Below are 19,516 nucleotides of genomic sequence, written 5' to 3'. Positions count from 1 at the left end.
TGAGGTCACTTAGCGAGCCCACTGGCGTAGTTTATTTCGCACGCTATTATAAGACACACAAAGAAACGAAAAAATTATATATACGGCAGAATTCGTTATTAATAATTACTGTATATATATATATATATATATATATATATATATATATATATATATATATATATATTCGTGTGTGTGTGTGTGCGTGCGTGCGTGATATGAATATTATATGACATCCTGGATTGCTTTAGCTGGCTCGACACGCCAAGCACTATGCTGCCAACGTCGAAGGCTGCGCTTTCTTGACCAAGCATACATCAGCAAGCCGCAGATTCCGCTTTGCATGTCAATAACGCTGCGCTGGCAAGTTCCGAGCAATGCGCGGCTGAGCTTCTGCGGCCCCGTCGAAACAAGAGACGGCCGGCGGCGGATGCTACGCGTCGAGACTGGTTCCCTGCGCGCCGTCCGCCTCGAAGGCGAAACTCGCACGCGCTCGACCACCTCCCCGAAGCGGCGGCATGCACAGTCGACACGGCGTTGGGGAAACGAAGTCCGATTGCTGATATCTTTCGAATTCCGTTCCACGTCGCCGCTCACACGGCGCGTGCGGGTCGGACGCCAGCGCAGGGCGCAATGGCGGCGAGGGCTGCTGGCCGGGAGTGTACTCCACGGTCGGGAGGCTCGTAAACCAAACAGGACCAAACTTGTTCCACTATTAGGCATGCGTCTCGCGCTCGCCTTGTGAGGTCCGCGCGCGACGTCGCCGACGCTGTGGCGTCGCTCAGCTGCTGCGCGCACAACGCACGCGACTGTGAACCGCTCTTATCTGCGCTAGCGATCGCGCGCTGCTACAACACCGGGAGCCACCGCGCACTCGCTCAGCCTTAATCTTCCATCGAGTGCAACAGAAAGCGAAAAAGAAGGGACGCCGAAGTGGAGAAAGAAAGACAGAAAAGGTAGTTATGCTCCGCAAATGTCGCCCGGTGGTAGGAAACAACAAGTTCGCTGTCCAGACACGTAGGCGAAGCACGAAAAAAAAAGAAAAAATCAGGGAACTGAACGGCGGACGCAAACCTGACGAGGTCGTTGTCATGACGGTGACTAATGTTATTGTGGGCGAATCTGGAGCTGAGCACAGCGACATTGATTTATGTTTTCTGTCTCGATAGCGTCTAGTGCTCTCAGGGGTGGCGGAAGGAACGCGGCAAATGACGCGCATTTTCTGCGCGCGTGTGCGGTCTGGACATGAAACGCATTATGGTGCTACGTAGAGGCTGTAAATACCATCACCACGAATGGCTTTGCGATGTCTCAGGGAAAGAACAATAGCCTGTGTTTGTGCTGAGCACACAAGTTGAACCATTCTCTCAGCCGTGCGTGTTCAAAAGAGGTGTATTCTGTGTGTTTAAAACATATTTATTCATTACAGTGCTCGAAAGAACCATTTGCAGCAGCATCCCACACATACAAATGAACATGCTAGCAATGAATGGCTTATGGCCACAAGCCATATGCTACAAATATTATCTAGCAATATACAGTAGGAGCATAATCTGATCAGAAAAGCATGTGAGTTGTGACTGTCATCGAAATATGTTATTCAATCAGGACTAAAGCTTTATAGGGGAATGATTAACGAGTAATCACGCTGAGCAAGGAAAAATATTTGGTAAGAAGAAGAAAAAAAAATAATTATGAAAGAAATCAAGCTATTGCAAGTTTACTGCAGCTCCGACAGCATAGAACGTGATTATTTAACAACACACGAGTAGAGAACTTGCAGAAAGTACACCGAGTCCGGCCCGAGCAAGCGCTCTCTTGTGTACTAATTTGGACCAAGGCTGATGGAAGGATAACAAAAGAACTAATGGATGATGACGACGAGGAGGTTAAGCAGAGAGCACGAGTGGGATCCTTTCAAATGATTCCACTGACTCGCTCGCATCGTGGTCACCGATTGGTCCGGGCTTAAATTTCCTTCCTGGTTTCTCTTTCATAACGGGAGGTAGATTTAGACGCCTTTTATTTCTAAACTTTAATGAATCATCCCTACTTACCGATGATGATTTTCGGCATATAATATTTCCGTGGAACACGAGCAAATCACAACGATGCGAGGTGACATTATCAAGCTTCCGCTGTGGAGTTCCCCGCCTAAACTTTTACCTTCATGGATCTGGTTTATCCATAACTAACCTTGGCTCTATTTGTAATTACTCAGAAACTATTGACCATTTCTTTCTTTCTTGTGTCACTTCTCATCACTCCGCAGAATGTTTCTCATATTTCCAACTGGTAATCTGGGCTTAGCATTTACAACCCCAAACATATTGTCCTGTGGTGCCTGTCAATTAGGCACAAGCCATGGGCGTATGATTGCTGCTCTGCACACGTTCATTGACACGTCCGGAAGATTACGCTGCTAGGGTACCGACCATGGTTTTTTTTTTTTCTCCAAGTTTATGTATGAACCTTGTCAAAATTTGTGTTATTATTTAGTTGCTCAGTCTTTCGTTTTGAATCTTTGCCTTTACCCCTTCTCGTATTTTGTTGGATGTACTTTTCAATCAATGCAGTGTGGCCAAGCCCCCTCGAGGATACGAGCCATGTTTTGAGGCAACAGCAGCAGCAACAACAACGACAGCCAGGCTAGTTTTGTACTTCGCTGCAGCGCCACCGGCGCTGTCAGAGAATCTCGTTGGCTAGTTTCTAGTGCTCTCTATTTTGTACCTTCCTGTCGCTATTTATTTGCACAATCTCCGATGCCATCACGCCATGAAAATACGGTGCCATCAGCAACTGCTTCCATAGCGACGGTGCTACCTTCGCTTCTGCTATCGCGTTTGCGGCTATTCTAAAATCAATCTGCTCGCTTGTTGCGCTGTTCTTGTTCCTAGGTTACACGGCGCCATTCACAGTGACTGGAGCAATCCGATTGGGTGGTTCTAGGGTTCAAAAACATAATAATACTAGTGTTAAGGAATATAATCTGCTGATGGATTTCTTGTCCATGGTGATCTTCTTTCGCTTCTAGCAGCATCCACAACGCACGCAGCTCTGCGAAGACATTGAACCGAAGGAAGCTCCGTGAGAATAGATGTACCGCCCCGTGAGAATAGATGTGCAACCGTTCTCTATGCATCATATTCAACAAAAGCATCATCTGCTCTTGATTCGTTCCTGAGTGATTAGTTTTTTTTTTTTTTTTCGTAATGCCTGGAATAGGGAATCGCCCTTGAGGTATTAGGAGGAACGACAATGGAGATCAAGACCTTGCTACGGGTATTTAGCCACATGAAAGACATACCTGATGCTAACTATTTACAAACTCTACCTTTTACCTAGCTTTTTATACAGTGCGTCATTTATTTATTAAAAATATAAAGACACACACACACACACACACACACACACACACACACACACACACACACGCACACGCACACGCACACGCACACGCGCACACACACACACACACACACACACACACACACACACACACACACGAAGACATACACGTTTGCTTGAGAACCAGAGAGGCAGCGCTTCGAAAAAGAAAAGAAAGAAAAGAGAAGGAAAATAAGAAAGCAACCGCATCTCACTCATTTTGGTACGGCCATAAATTTGTTTTGTGTTATCAGAATCATTCAATGTTTGTTCGCCACCTATCTAACCGTTTAACAAAAGACAAATATAAATGAACAAATACCGACAGTAGCAGTGATGAAGTAACCTTGTCACCAGCCGGGCAGAGGTGCTCACGCAGAATCTCGCTTTGATGCAGATGATGAATCGATCGCTTTCGCTCCGATGTGCTCAGGCGCGCTTTTGGTTCCTTTTTATTATTAGCTTCTCAACCAGCAACTGATGGCATAGCTGAACTTACTTATACAGGGTAGCCAACAGGAGCTAATCTCTGGTTTACCGCCCTGTCTTTCCTTTGCCTTTCTTTCTCTCTTTCGTTTTAACTTATGTACAATACCACCGTGTCATTGAAGCCTGATATGATTTCTGTGGCACGAAAGCATGACTGATGGTCATACATATGCAGGCTAAAGCCCGGTTAAACCTCGCAGAAATACTTAGGCTAATATGTTTTTTCTGTTACTATCCTCTGTGCCTCTATTATTTGATTATAGAGACTTTTAGTGTGTAGCCCGGCGGCGTGACATTTGCTCTACCTGAGTGAAATTAGAAATTTTGGAGACGAGCTATGCAGTATAACGAGTTGTGTTTTACAGCGATAACAAGTATACCGTAGTTCTTTCGGCGTCCGGCAGCAGAAACGGACTTAGCGATTTTAACAAACTTATACGGGTGATGCGGCAGCGCAGATGTCAAAATGCGGTACAGATTAGAACGCTCGCCGTGAATAATAGCGTAACGTTAAGGTTATCGCACTATATAAGCGGGAGGGGTATCGGCGCTAAAAGCAGCTGCGCTATCGATGGGGCGGACACGTGTAGTTCGCACACCCGAAGAACAACATGCGTGCGAGGAGCGCCGGAGGGAACAGCAACGAGATTGTAAACGGCGCCGGCGCGAAACGACCACCGACGAAGAACGTTCTCGCCATGCTGAACGAAAACGACAATCGCGAACCCGGACACCTCCGAACGAGCAACGACGCCAGGCTCGCAAGGCAAAAAAAAACAAAAGAAAAAAAGACGATTCCACTTTGTGAAGATGGAATGGCAGCGAATACACTTTGCTTTTCGCAAAGTGTTTTTTGTTTGAGAGCTTTGGCTGTCGTCAGCTTTCGCTGCCATTGCATCTTCATAGAGAGGAATGTTTTTTTTTTTATCGATCAGATTAAACATATCGGTTGTGGCACATAGCTCAGCTGGAGCAATTAAGGTAGGTTACTTGCAAAAGCAGACTCCACGACGAATCGCAGTGTTCAGTTGCCGGAATGGCAAGTTTTGTAATTAGGACATATCTTAATGTTGCGAAATATGGAAGTCGGTCACTTGTGAATTCATATCTGCTTAGAAATAATGTGACACTAGCCTAAGTCCTGAGATACTCGTCTCTAAAATTTACTACATATAAGTGTACTTTGGCATTTTAATTAACACCTTCCCAAAGCCTCCCCCGCGCAGTTCAGAACGAAACAAATTACAACGTCTGTGCGTATTAGCAGATTGTAGGAACCATAGTCGTAAAAAGTACTGCTCATCTAGAAACTTCTGTTCAATGAATAGCCCTTTGTTCTACGTGGCTTCGTTAGTGCAACATTATTACTGCATTATGTACTGTAAAGTGAATAATTGAAATTTAATTTCCGATTGTTTCCGAATGATCAACCTTAGCACTGCGATTTGTCATGAAAGTAATGCCCACCCCTTCTAGCAATACCCCCAAGTAGATGGAACAGCAGTACTATATAAACAGCACGCCTATATAAACTTAAAAAAGGTGGTATATTGACTTTGAGAAAAAAAAATACAAGCGTGATAAGTTCTTACTGGTCCGTGTTGTTTTCGTGAAAAGTTTTTACTAGTCCATGTTGTCTCAGTAACTGAACATTAAAGCTCGACGCTGTTTCACTATTAACTAATGAAAGGATACATTAAAGTGCTGTTAGCACTCACTTGCGGAGCCTTCTCTTTTCAACTTGGGTGTTGCACAAAAATGAATCTGCCACGCGTCAGGACGGCACAATGGGAGCACGATCTCACCTTGCCTGAATTCCACGACGCTTCGGTTGCCGACGGCCCGGTTGACAAGGATTCCGTGGCTTGGAAGCAGGGTCACTACGTACTTCAGCCTGGCATCCACACTGTCGCTATCACATGCGCGCAGCACGTCACTGTTAAAGCGAAACCCGAGCCGGCGTGACCCGTCCAAGTACGAGAGCGCGAAGGCTCCCCGGTTCACCGCCATCTGGGGAGGAGTGTCGTCCACCGCGACCACTTCGATGGGGAACAGCTGCGGCTCGCGCGTCGGTTGCTGCACGTTTGGGTGCACGTAGAAGTCGCGGTGGACGCCGTCGCTGACTACGAAGGTGAAGTTATCGCGCGTTGTGTCGCTGCCGTCGTGAGAGTAGGACAACCTGTTGTCGCCCAGATCGGCCATGGTGAACGAGCCGGCCTCGCGGGACCTGTCGATAATTAGGCGGCCGTGCACCGGCCTGTGGATGACGCGGAAGTGGACATTGCTGTCCGGAGTGTCCATGTCGTCCGCCTTGAGCTCGAATGGCGTGATGAGGCGCTCGGTGCCTTCGCGGAGCCTCAGCGGCGAGATGAAAACAACGGGCTTTTTGTTGTCCACGTCGGTGATGGCGATGCGGAAGGTACGGAACACCGAGTTACGGCCGTCACTCACTTCAAATTCGAAGCTGTCGAGCTTGCTTTCGTCCTTGCTGGTGTGAACGTAGCTGATTTTGTTCCCCGCCAAGTCTAACTGGGTGAAAGATCTGATGATCACTCCCGGGGCGTCCGAGCTCTCGAGGTGACCTTTTGAGGGTGAATGGGTTATGGTGAAGCGAAGCCGCTCGTCGTTGCTGTTAAAATCCGTCGTGCTTAGTGCGGCCGTGGTGAGCGTAACCTTGCCACCCTCGGGGAGTCTTACTCCTCTATTCACCACCTCAGGATAAATCACATCGACACTCTCGATAGTCACCCAGAAGTACTGGTCGATAAGCGAGTTCGTGCCGTCTGTGACGTCAAGCCTAATCAGATCTCGTACTCCGGGAGCTCCGGTATGCGCGTACAAGACGAGGCCATTGTCAATATCTTGCTGAGTAAAATTAGAAGCTAGGCTTAAATTGCGCGAAGGCTGGTAAGTGGTGGAATTCAAGAGCTGCAGCTGCCCGTGTCTGGGTATGTCTCTTATTATGTACGTCAAGCTCGAATCATCTGAGTCGATGTCCTCTGCTCTCAGGACGCGGTTTGTGATGGCTTTCTTTTCCTCCAGTCCAACCTCCAAGCCATCATTGACCGCGAGCCGGGGTGTCTCGTCATCTACCGGCATTACGACCACCGAGATTCGCTTTCGACTTTCGTATTGCCCGTCACTGACAGATAGCTCGAATGAGTCTGTCGTCGTCTCGCTGTCATCATGTCGGTAGACTACAAAGGACGGTGCTGCGACGTCGTCCCTGTCGAAGGTTTCTAGTTGCATCGTTCGCGTCGACAATATCTTCCCGTGCAGAGGCGCTTTCGTGACCCGGAATGTCAGCCTCTCACTGGGCTTGTCCATGTCCGCTGCTTGCGTCACGATCTCCTCTAGCGACGCATCAGCGCCTTCCGACACGAGTATCTCGTCTAGCGTAATCTCTGGCTCCTCGTCGTTCTTTGGCGTTATCTGCACGTGAAACTTGTGCTTAGGACTAGAGTTCACGCCATCGGAGCAAACAAAGGTAAAGTTGTCCTCCAGTGGTTCAAACCCTCGGTGTATGCTTTGAACGTAGTTTATCCAACCCGATATCACTTCGGCCATTGCGAATGCCGACACAGGCACGCCCACCTGCACACGCTCAGAGCCCGGCGACGGTGACGCGTTCTCAACGTACCCGTGGCTTGGCTGCACGTCGATACTGCAGAGAATATCTTCGTCGTTCGTGTCCACGTCGGTGGCAGAAAGGTGCACACGCGTGATCGTGGCCCGGCCGCCTTCGGGAACAGCGAGAGACGGCCCGACTAGAATTCGCGGTGGCATCGAATCCACGGGCTCGACTTTCACATGGACAAGAACATCATCCATTGTCCTTGTTCCGGAATCATCCGTAATGCTGAGCTGAAATATGTCGCTCGAACCGCTTACACCAGTCTCGATGCCACTGTGGACATAAAAGACTCTTCTCTTCAGCAAATCTTGCAGAGAGAATCGATTTGATTTCATTCCGCTGTTAAAAATACTGCCCTGCCTGGGAGCATGTGTTAGAACAAATTCACAACTACTTTTAGGGTCATTCATGTTTTGTATACCGAAGGACTGACTATCCAACAAAACCTTCCCACCCTCTTTAGTAGTCAGAAGCACGTTAACGGTTCCAGGCCTTTTTGGAACACGCGACTCGTCTGAATGCGGTTTAATATGCACCTTAACCGTTACCGGAACCCTGTGTATTCCATCACGAACTTCTAATTCAATCTTGTCCATTTGTCTTCCAGAACTACCCCTGTTTTCATATGCTAACTGACCGCTCGCAATGTCTGAGCGTCTGAATGAAGCGTTTTCGTCCAAGGCATCTCCTGCTAATCGAACTGCTCCGTAGGCGGGAGCCTTAACGAGAACGAAGGTTAGCTCTTCGCTCGGCGTATCCGTGTCAGTCGCGTCGAGATCATCCAGGGTGATGACCACCGAAGCTTTTTCCGCAACATTTATGCCGCGATTATGCACCGCTGGTGGTTTGTTGTCAACGGGCTGCAAGAGAATGGTAAAAACCTGGCCGGGGAGCACGTTATCGCCGTTGTCGCACACTTCGAAGTCAATGCTTATTATCCTAGGCACGATTCCCTGCTCCGCCGATGGGGGCTGGTAGCCGATTTTGTGGTGGTTGACTTCCGCCTGCGTAAACTCTGTGACTTCTGTGTCCGGCTCGTCCATCCGTACCACCGCGCCGGCGCTCATCGGGTTACTAGCGTCCGTGTCGAAAGGCGGCTTCGTGATCCGATACCGGAGCTCTTTTTCTTTCGTGTCTAGATCGCGGTAACGCAACTCCTTCTTCGTGATCGCCGTCAGCTGGAACTCCTCTACGAGGAGGTGAAGCGTGGCGTCGGGATGCTTCTCCGGTGGCAGATCGTCAACAGGAAGAATCTTCACCAAGAACTCATTTATTCCGGATTCATTTGGCGGCTCGTTTTCGTCAGAGAGACGAAAGAAGACGCGGTCTGTGATTGCTTCGGACATGTAGCCTCCCGAGTGGCGGTAGTAGAGGTTTCCTTCGAGCAAATCTACCTGCTCCCACTTAGTCACCTCTGCTTCGTACAAACCGTCCTTGAAAAGCCAATGGAAAGAATCGGGTGGCTTGTCATGCTTCTTCATCAGCAATGTGCCGTGTTCTGGAAACGGGGGCAACAGCTCGAAGAGAATACCGAAATCATCGCTGTCGACGTCGGTGGCGCTTAGGTAGCGGGATAAAATCTGGACGTCTTCACCCTTGCGGACGGTGATACCGGTGTTTATATCCAAGAGAGGCGGTTCGTCGTCAACTGGGTAAATAGTGACAGGAAAAAGAAATTCCACTTCGTGTCGTCCATCACTCATCTTAAACACGATGTTATCTGTGCTTGTACTGCTTCCGTCGTGTCGATATGCGACGCGCCCTTCATCCAAGTCAGCCGTCGTAAACAGATCTGCTTCATCACCATCCACCAGAATACTTCCGTGCCTCATTCCGTCAACGACCGTGAAGGAAACCTCGTCGCGGTTATCTTGATCCGAGACAGTTAAGCTGTCACCAATTTTCTTCAATTTTCCTTCGACAAGCGTGATTCCGGTGTTTTTAGTAACTAAAGGGGCCATTGTATTTGTCGGCCTCACGACAATCGTGAGAGAGAATGGGTCCGAAGCAGCACCTTCCGGATCGATCACCTCTACTTCCACTCGGAACACTCGCCTGTCATTTGATTGCGCCGGAGGAGGCACATAAGCGATTTTTAGTGATTGCACATCCTTTTGAAAAAACGAAGTTGTTGGCACTTGACGATCATCAGTTGTCACGAAATGCCCTTCTTCAGGACCGAGCACTGTTCTAAAGTTGAACAGCAAGGCGCCATTTTCGCTATCCGGGTCTTCTGCAGCGAGGACCGTGGGAGTCAGTGGGGTCATTATAAACTGGCTGACGTCTAGGTGAAGCTCGGACGCGAAAGTCGGCTGGGGAACAGAATTCTCAATCCCTGCATCGATCTTGACGGGTAGGTGAAAACGCTCTTTTCTCGATGAATGACTTGATGAATCGGTGACCTCTACGAGGAATGGCACGTAGTCCCACTTGGATGAGTGCGACTCACCGGTGTGACGGTACCGGACATCGCCTTGCAGAAAAGACTCGCAACTTGCGAACTGTGCCGGGACGTCACCGATCAACTCACCAAAACGGGGAAACCGGGGAACCTCCGACAGCACACGCACCCTGCAAACACTTCCTGGTTCCACAGCACTGAAACTAAGCACGTCTTCACTGATGGGTTGGCTCTCGCCACCCAACGATGGCACAGACAGCGCATTCACTTTCACTGCGATCTGATACGGCTCGGGTGATACCTCCACCGACAGCAGCAATGGCACTATCAGCGTCTCGTTCTCGGCCTCGTACTTAACCAGCAGTCGCACCCTGTCCAGGAGCGGCGCGATCTTGGACCCGAAATGCGTGTAAGACACACTGCCGAAGCCAAATCCGCACGAAAAAGACGAGGGCTGCAGCCTTCCGGGCCGACTCCAGGACAGGGCTGAACCCGGCTCGCCATCCTCCGCCTGAACGACGTGCACGTGACAGCGATCTCCCGGCGCGACCCGTATCCGCAGGTCCTCCGACGGGCTGAGAAACACCGAGCGACCCAGGGCCACGGTCAGCGGCTGGTTCCTGACGACCACGTCGGCGGCTGCGAGGGGGCGGCCGGCGGCGCTGGCGACCAGGGCCACGGCGGTGAGCCAGCGGAGGAACCGCCGCTTCATGAGCGATGCGCTGCGTCCGCCGGCCAGAGGAGATCGCGGCGGGAGCAGCGCAGAGATGCTGCCGTCTCGGCGGTAACTTTCATGTTTAGGTGGTCTCGCTGGGAGCGCCACCGGGCTGCGTTCTTCTCGCCCTCGGGTCCTCCCCCGTCGCCTCTCTCCGCCGGCGCGTCGCCCGCAGGCGGGAGGGAAACGTCCCACGGCGGGTATCGCTCGACGCCCTCCCGGGCCGTTGGGGGGAGGGCAGTCACGCTGCTACAAAAAGGAGAAACTGCCTCGGCTCTCTTTCTTACTTTTCGCGCATTGAAAGGTGCAGCGCGAACGTACCGCGATTGTTTGGCCTTGGGGCAAGCCCGTCCCGTTGTGGCCGCACGGCGGGCACAACACGCGCGGTTCGCCTGTGTCCTTCCCCAGGACGAGGCAGGCTGACAACTCCCGAGGGCATATTTCACACCCGATAAGAACTCCGTAAATGGACGGAGCCACCGGGTCAAATTTCCTCTATTGCCAGCCCCCTTCGCACTTTCTACTCTACATATGTTCATTTTCTCCTTCAGAAGCATAAAAATCGGGAGCACTTTCCAAGGAGCGCGTTGGACGTCTGACCTCTCCCCTTCGAGTATATTCGGTCGTTGAATATGCAGTTCAGAATCGTGCATATTGCCCAGCTCGCTAACTCGAGGCGAGATTGCCAATATGTAAAATGTGTTCTTGCATGTTCAGTGCATAGACTTGCCTCGAATTCTCGAATTTCCTCGAGGCGAGATCACAAAAGGCGTTGAACGCATTGTTGAGTTTTTTCGAGGACACGTGGACTGAGTGATAGACTGAGATTATCATGCCTTACATAGCGCACATGTGCGTTTTCTTCTTAGTTGCTCACCTTTTCTTCTTGCTCGCGCCTCGTTCTATTGCCTTGAATTTCCTTTGCTGCCCCTTCTTTAGTCCAGCACGGGGTAGCCAATGCGCGGGCTATAATTTCCTTGTCTATCCCTCTCCTCCTCGAGGCGAGATGCTTACCAATCACTGATGTTCGTTCTGAACAATAAGCAAGAAGAAAAGTGTACTTGCCTACACAGATTGTCATAACAAAATAATTATGTAGATGCAACCCATATATTGCAATCTTAGAAGCGAATCTATCGTGAAGCGGTTAAATAAATGCCACGGTACGGATTTTATTCTGTAAAGCATTTTGAGCCATAGTGATTACTTAGATGTCGTTGAAGACATCAAGACGCGGCGACCACCACCACGTGACCGACGTGATAGCGCATCATACTGTTTCCGGAGTTGGCCCCCTTCGCTATGACATTGTATCCAGGGTCGGTGCGCCGATTAAAGCAGGTCGATTCTCAAGGTGGTCCAACAGTCAAATGCACTTTACTCGGCGAAAGTCCGACCAAGCAGACGCGTGAAACCCCAAGCCCTAGGAAAGTAGGCATAGAAAGGTTTGCTTTATTAAAGAAATTGTGCTCTTGATGACTTATATTTGTCGTAGTGAGGATATTTAGGTATACTTTATTTTAACCCTGAGTAATTCCGTAGAGAACAAAGCCAGCAGAAAGGACAGATGTAAGGATAGATGATAGAGCTGTTTCTGCATGTCAGCTATTCGGCAGGAAAGCAGCACCCGCAGCCACGCCCAGGGAAGTCCGGGAGGGTTCGCAGAGAAAGCTTAGGAGAACCTTGATCAGTTATTGTTTGCGCAAGCAAGCATTCGCGTTGCCAGCCACCGGGGAAAGGCCAACACATTCCTTCACGTCATGGCTACGGAGCGGATAAACAGTGAAGTACGACAAAGACAAGCTTCAGGGTTGAAGCACAATCCGACCATTCAAACAGAAAAATTGTGATTTCTGCGAACGCGCTTAACATTAAAACAGAGCAGTGGTGAGTGATGAACTAAGGTGAAGCAATCTCTGAAAGCTCTAAATTATTGACATCACATCCTACATATTAAATATTGTAGCAAATCTCAGGAAAAGTCGAGCGAGTATACAAAAATAGTTTTGGGAGATTAGTTCCGATAACCGAAATGCAGCAAGCTGTCTAACGAAGAAAACATTTCAACCGCTGGTAGAGCCTGCGCACACTAGCGATTTGCGTCACGCAATAAGCTTGGTACCGTATACCGGCCGCTTGTCTTATTCCTGCTCAAGAAACATGATGTGTTGCCGCAAGAGAGAGAGAGATAAGATGGGAGAAAGGGGTTAGCCAAGAAACATGGCATCCGCCAGCACCCTGCCATGTGTGCATGTATGCAGTACATTCATTAGGAATTTCTTGGCATCTCGCGAACACTTTGAATATTTGCGCACGATCAGGAAATGACCCCTGTTCGCAACGGTGCAGGTCCATGGCGGGCTCATTAATGCGATTACGAGCTGCGCATAAAATAAGGCAGCTATTCCTTGCTCTTTTTCGCGTCTTCTTAGAGCGTCCGCAACTCGCTTTTATGGCTCCTACTAGTCTCCGTCTGTGGCCGGTTCCCTGAAATGGTAAAGCGCCAAATATAAAAGAGTACCCAGTACTGCACACCGCGCCGTGTGCAGCAAGCCTCGTATACTCACAGGCGCGCGCTTACACAATCGGGCGTGCGGGTCGGGCGGGAGAGGGCAGCTCTCATTAGGTTCGCCTTGAAGCTTCCGCGTAACACCGCGCGACATAATTAATCGCGGAAGCACCGCCAGCCTCTTCTGGTCTCGAATTTCGCGCGGCCATCGAACGGTAGTGAACGCAACATTTCTTTTTGTTCTTGCAGAATTTGGGCTCGTCGGAATCGCTGCTTCGTACTCTCGCGTCTGCTTTGCTCTCCTGCGTGATGCAAGCCAGACGCTTTTGGTTCATTAGGGCGCCAGCTGCCAGGCGCTAGCGCGGAAGAGAAAGGGCCCCCGAGAAGCCTCATACGATGGCCACTCGTGGAGAGCACCGATGGGACTCCTTGTACGCAGCGGCGGCGTTGCTTCTTTCTGTGACAGTAATTCACTAGACAACACAAGTTCTTTGGTAAATCAGAAATTGACATCACACAGCGGACATACACCGGTGTTGTCATGTATTCTGGCCTCGAAAGAGCAGTGAGAATTCGGTGCACGTTACCAATGACTATTCATTGCTAGTAGGGATCGCAAACAGTGCGCCGTGCAACTTGTGCGCCTGCCATGAGACTCTAGAGCACCTTCTGTGTCACTGCCCACCCTTTGACACTCAATGACGTACTCTACAAGCTAAACTCAACCTGCTAGATAATAAGGTGCTCGCGGGAGAAAAGATCCTTAGACCATGGCCTGTGCGTGATAGCTTCCTCACTGTCCTCAGAAAGAGGGCCAAAAGGAGGACTGTCAACGCGAATACATCAACGCAAGCGAGCACGGTAACTCTGAAGTCAAGGCCTGAACGCGAGCCTCACTTCATTGTGCTCGTACCCGAGGAACCCTCAAGCAACCTCCGATTGCTGAACAGGCAAGAACTATCTGTTTTCTTGGAAGGGGTCGTGCCGAATGAAATTAAGGACACTCGGATAAATACACGCAAAAATGTCCTCGCAATCGATGTTTCCAACGGGAGTGCACTCGAAAAACTGAAGCAAATCTCGGAGCTAGGGCACATCAAAGTACTTTCCTATATCCCGATGGACGATGTATCCACAGCAGGTGTAATTTATGGCATTGATGTCGTCATTCCCAACGCGGACTTGCCTATCCTCGTCAAACCAGCAAGTGGGGGTGTTGTCATCACGCGTGTGAGCCGCCTTGGAACTTCGCGCTGCGTCAAACTGATTTTCAAAGGAGATTGCCTACCACCTCACGTCAAAGTCGGTCACTTCCGACATCCTGTTCGGCCCTTCGTACAAAAGCCTCTTCAATGCCATCAGTGCTTTAGGCTTGGACATGTCAAGGGGGTCTGTCCAAACTCGTTACTATGTCCCCGGTGTGCTGAACCTCACGCGGAGGACACGTGCCGGGCTACTGTACTAAAGTGCGGCAACTGTAATGGTTGCCATGCTGCCTCGTCTAGGGACTGCCCTCGCATCAAGAAAGAGGTCGCTGTTCTCAAGCAAATGGTTCGGGACAATTCGACACACAGGGAGGCGCTGAAACGATCCGGCGTCGGTGTCGACGTCACCGAACCTCCTCAAAGAAGGCAGAGACACGAAAGGAGAGGGGCCCTGCCATTGTAGCACCCACTCTCCAATCAAGCCAAAAAGGGGCTGAACAGCACAAGAAAGTCAGCTGAAAGGAATTTTTTTCAGGAAGAATGGCCTGCGCTTCCAAGCCAGCAACTTCCCAAAGAACCACAGGTTGTCAAGCCCGCTCGGGAGCCTACTCCTTCCGCTGATGACACGCCCAAAGCAGATCGTCAAGTCATTTCGATGCTGCGTCCCGTCATAAGTGCCATTCGAGTGATTCTGTCGAACCTTGGAACTACGTCTGCTCGAAGTGCAATTAAAGTACTGGACGCCTTAAGCCCAGTGCTTGAGTCTCTCAAATAAAGACATGGCCAACCATCGCCCATCGTTTCGACAAGTCAAGGCAGCGTCAATTATCCAGTGGAACGCAGGAGGTCTAAAATCCCGCCTTTCAGACTTTCGTCAGTATATATATAATAATTTGTTCCCAATCATTGTCATATGTGAGCCTAACGTGTTACAACCAATCAGATTATCGGGATACGAAGCTGTTATATCCGCAACAACTGATGCATGCAGCAAAGCCATCGATTTTATTCGCTAGAACTGATCTATATTCGCCAGTCGATTCCACCTGATGATAACAGTCAATATGTTTGCCTAACAATTAAAAAGGGGCAAACTCATGTTTACACTTGTAGGCGTTTATATATCGCCTTCAAGTATTTTTGATTCCAAAAGATTAACGAACATCTTGTTGGTGTGCTCTGCTCCATATGTCATCATCGGAGATTTTAATGCGCACCATATGGCATGGGGAAGCACAAGGACAAATGCAAGAGGGCAAAGACTTGCAAACTTTGCCTGTAACCACGGGCTTTGACTCCTGAATGACGGCAGCCCAACGTTTATACGAGGCGTGAATTATTGCAGCTGTCTTGACCTAGCTTTCGTCTCCAGCTCTTTCACAAGGTGTGTTAAATGGTTTTCGGATATCTAGACACACGGGAGTGATCATACTCCAACGTACCTTGTCATCAATGGGATCTCCAGGTCCTTCCCACGGAACACCATTCGATTAATTGACTGGACTAATTTTACTTTTACCATGGAAGATGCTTGTCGAGAGGGCTTGTCCTCTGGATTAGAGGAAACAATCAAGTCTGCAATGCGAGACGCCACGCGCACGGTCACGGTTTCGTCGAAGCACACGGAATTGGATATAGAGTTGGAGCGACTTCGTGCACTCCGTCGTCGTGCGGAGTGGCGTTACCGGCGTACAAAATCCATCGAAGACCTTAGGACAGCCAGACGACTACAAAAGAAAATTCAACGTCGCATGGATAGATTGGCATCTCGACGTTGGACAGCGTTTTGCCAGTCACTAGACCCCCGAAAGCCAGTTTCCCGCATCTTTAGAACCATACGTGGTATACGTTTCCTACCTGAACAACGCTTCCCATTCAAAGTGCTGGCGCTCTTCCAGAGGTGATTGGATGCTGATGTTGCAGAAGGCTTTTGTGCAAGGATCGCTGGCCAAGCAACCAGTTCAGGCTTTCTAGCCTCCAGTCACATCCGTGTTTCACGTGACTGCCGCATGGATCTTCCTTTCATAATGGAGGAACTAGAAGCGGCTCTTGCTCTATGCAGGCGTTCTTCATCCGCGGTACAGGATAGAATATACTACTGCGCCTTGAGCCACCTGAGTGATGGCGCACGGAGAGAACTGTTACATCTATACAACGTATCTTGGCAAGATGGCATGGTTCCCGAAGAATGGAAGACAAGCCACTTGGTCCCTCTCCTGAAGCAAGGCAAGTCCCCACTTGAACTCATCTCATACCACCCATTAGCGCTGGCCAGCTGTGTGGGAAAGATAATGGAAAAGATTATCCTTGCCCGCTTGGAGTGGTACCTGGAACACTACAACTTGTTACCAAATTGCATGGCTGATTTTCGTCTAGATCGTTTATTAGCAGACAGTGTTGTTGATCTCGCCACGTATGCATCAAAAGTCACGCAAAAGATTATCTGCAGCTTTGTTCTTGGATGTCAAGGGGGCATACGATAATGTATCTCACGAGGCTATCCTCGATGCTCTTGAGATGGTTGGCTTAGGTGGTCGAGTATTCCAATGTATTTCTCATTACCTTTTTATGAGATCGTTCTTTGTGTGTACCGGCCATGGTAAAACCGCACGACACTACACCTACCGAGGTGTTCCTCAGGGCAGTGTACTAAGCCCTACCCTATTCAACCTCACACTCATTGGTCTCGTTGATCATCTGCCAGCAGCGATCAAGATATCAATGTACGCAGACGACATATGTATATGGACTTAAGGTGTGACATGTCCTCAGATACGTGCAAGACTTCAAAAAAAAAAAAGCTGCTACTCTAACAACTATATACCTCCGCTGAAGGTCTTGAAATCTCGTCAGACAAATGTTCACTGATTGCATTCACTCGCAAACCAATGACACCCTACGCCATCTCAATAAATGGCCAGATAATTTCTTATGAGTAGACTCACAAATTTCTTGGCATAATAATTGATAGAGATCTCTCATGGAGCCCGCACGTGACCTATTTGAAACAGCGTCTGACAGGACTCTCCCAGCTCTTCAAGTTTCTGGGCGGAAAGACTTGGGGAATGTCAGTGCATGCAATGTTGGAATTGTACAGGGCTCTTTTTCTGGGCTTCTTGAGATACACTTGGCCCGTACTGACCAACACTTGCCAGACAAATCTTCGTGCTCTACAGGATATTCAAGCTCGGGCTCTCAGGGTCTATCTTGGTTTGCCAAAATGTACATCGACAGTAGCGACTATTGCAATCGACCGGGACCAACCCATACAAACACACATTGCGGTGGAAGTGTTGAGAGTGCACATTAGGCACGTTGCCCGTGCCCGTTCCTACCATCTGGCAACACTACCGTCAGAAAGGCCGCAGGCGTCGTTTTGTACTACGGTTTCGGATTATAACACTTGCCTTCCATCAGGCTTCACCCCCGCAACTAAGCCATCGATTCCTCCATGGTGTTTGGCTCGATCTGCAGTGCACCTCACCGTACCAGCAATCAGAAAAAAATCTGAATTGTCATCACCTACTCTTAAACAACTAACTCTGCTCCTTTTGCACGAGAAGTACGCTGACCATGTACATATTTACACTGATGGATCGGCAACTCTCCAGTGTTCTTCTGGAGCCATGGTTTTCCCAGTGAAAGCCACCATTATCAGTTTCAAGACTTGTCACCCAGCGACACCGATGGCTGCGGAACTTGCAGCTCTTCGCGCTGCACTTCGTCTTGTCAGCCAAGAAGAACCTAGAAGATGGTCAACATTCAGTGACTCGAAGGCAGCACTGCAGTCTTTGCTATCAGCCTTGCGGCGTGGACCACACGAACAACTGGTATTCGAGATTAGAGAACTAATCCTCACCTTGATTGACAAAGGTCACCACGTGACATTTCATTGGCTTCCAAGTCACTGCGGCCTAATAAGGAACGAACATGCCGATAACGCTGCTCGCTCGGCTCTTCAAGGGGACGAAGAGGAGCCGATACCATTATCAAGGACAGATGCCGCTAGAAAACTTCGAATGCTAAGCCCTGATATCACGTTTTCCTTGTGGAACGCAAGTTTTCAAAAGAACCGGCTGTACAACCTAAGCTCCTCTCTACGCCTTTGCATTCCAGCTGGACTTTGCCGTCGCGAAGCTACCCTGCTTTGTCGAATATGGCTAGGAGTGGCCTTCACCAAGTCTTTTTCTTTCCGAATAGGATGGGCCGACGACGTCTCGTGTGATGACTGTGGTAACGAGGAGACTCTTCAGCACCTTCGCTGAGACTGCCCTCGCTATAATTTACAGAGACGATCGCTCGCAATCGCGATAGCGCGCTTTGACCGAAGACCTCTAACAGAGGAACTTATTTTAAAATGCCGCCATCAAAAGCCATCGCAGCAGAGGGCGACGAGGGCACTGTTGCAGGTTTTAAAGGCAACAGAAATGGACAAGCGACTGTAGCCGAAACAGGTGTGCAAATGCTACTGTGCTGTGCGGTGACAGTATGCGGCGACAGTGACCGACTGTGATTGTAGGTCTGTGCTCCTTTCTTTTATCTCTACTTTGTTATCACTTTACCTCCCCCTCCCCTCTCTTCCCAGCGTAGGGTAGCAAACCGGATCTCCCCTCTGGTTAACCTCCCTGCCTTTCCCCTTTCCTCTGTCTCTCTCTTTTTGGGAGCGAAAATTCCTGACTTTACAATTCGACAGTGCACTGCATATATTGAACGTGATTTCCAAATTCTGCACAGATAATATAAAACATAGTGTAGTATACATTGTCATGACTTTGTTGCCTAAGACAGCGTATGCTTAGTGGCAGACGCATCACGCAATAAACGATAAGACAAAAAGTATATATATGTAGCCAAAAGTGCATATTAATAAACGGGAAATCAGACATTCACCCTATCGTAGCAACTGCTACAGAGGAAACCCATACGGTTTTCTCGAAAGAAAAGCCTCGTAGATGAAGAAAAATTTGATACGGTACGGGACTGGAGCCCAGGACCACCGCCTTTCCGGGGCAGCCGCTCTACCCTCTGAGCTAACCAGGCGGCTAGCAGATGGCCGGGCGAAGTCAAACTTATTAACAACTCGAAGCAAAAGCAAGAGTTTTCGTTTGTTGGGCAACAGTTCGAGTGCGGGTTTATTTTTTTGTAGCAATTGCTTCGATTGGGTGGATGTCTCATTTTTCCGTTATTAATTACTTCT

The 19,516-nt window shown here is 49.2% G+C and overlaps 2 protein-coding genes across 2 annotated transcripts in view; both read right to left on the bottom strand.

Annotated features, from left to right (window-relative positions):
* LOC126535760 (FRAS1-related extracellular matrix protein 2-like) overlaps positions 1–9,581 on the bottom strand; it is a 252,070-nt gene extending 242,489 nt beyond the window's left edge. The window contains exon 1 of the mRNA XM_050182550.3: positions 5,661–9,581. Within this exon, the coding sequence (XP_050038507.2) occupies positions 5,661–9,450 (3,790 nt within the window). The 5' untranslated portion in view covers positions 9,451–9,581. The remainder of the gene's footprint in view (positions 1–5,660) is intronic.
* Positions 9,522–10,602, bottom strand: LOC140217079 (FRAS1-related extracellular matrix protein 2-like). The gene is made up of 2 exons (XM_072287495.1): positions 10,020–10,602; positions 9,522–9,544 (listed from the first exon to the last, which is right to left on the bottom strand). The coding sequence occupies exons 1-2, from the start codon at positions 10,600–10,602 to the stop codon at positions 9,522–9,524; spliced, it is 606 nt and encodes a 201-aa protein (XP_072143596.1).
* Between the last annotated feature and the right edge of the window lie 8,914 nt (positions 10,603–19,516).

This window comes from Dermacentor andersoni, chromosome 4 (genome assembly GCF_023375885.2).
Source record: "Dermacentor andersoni chromosome 4, qqDerAnde1_hic_scaffold, whole genome shotgun sequence".
Classification (NCBI taxonomy): domain Eukaryota; kingdom Metazoa; phylum Arthropoda; class Arachnida; order Ixodida; family Ixodidae; genus Dermacentor; species Dermacentor andersoni.
This window is presented reverse-complemented; position numbering and strand designations above follow the sequence as displayed.

Bases quoted from the DNA above. Each gene is read 5' to 3' on its own strand.
- LOC140217079 (XM_072287495.1), bottom strand. From the start codon at position 10,602: ATGAAGCGGCGGTTCCTCCGCTGGCTCACCGCCGTGGCCCTGGTCGCC. The intron at 9,545-10,019 runs GTGAGTTGATCG...ATCAAATGACAG, and splicing joins TCCCCGGTTTCCCCGTTTTG to GCGAGTGTTCCGAGTGGAAG.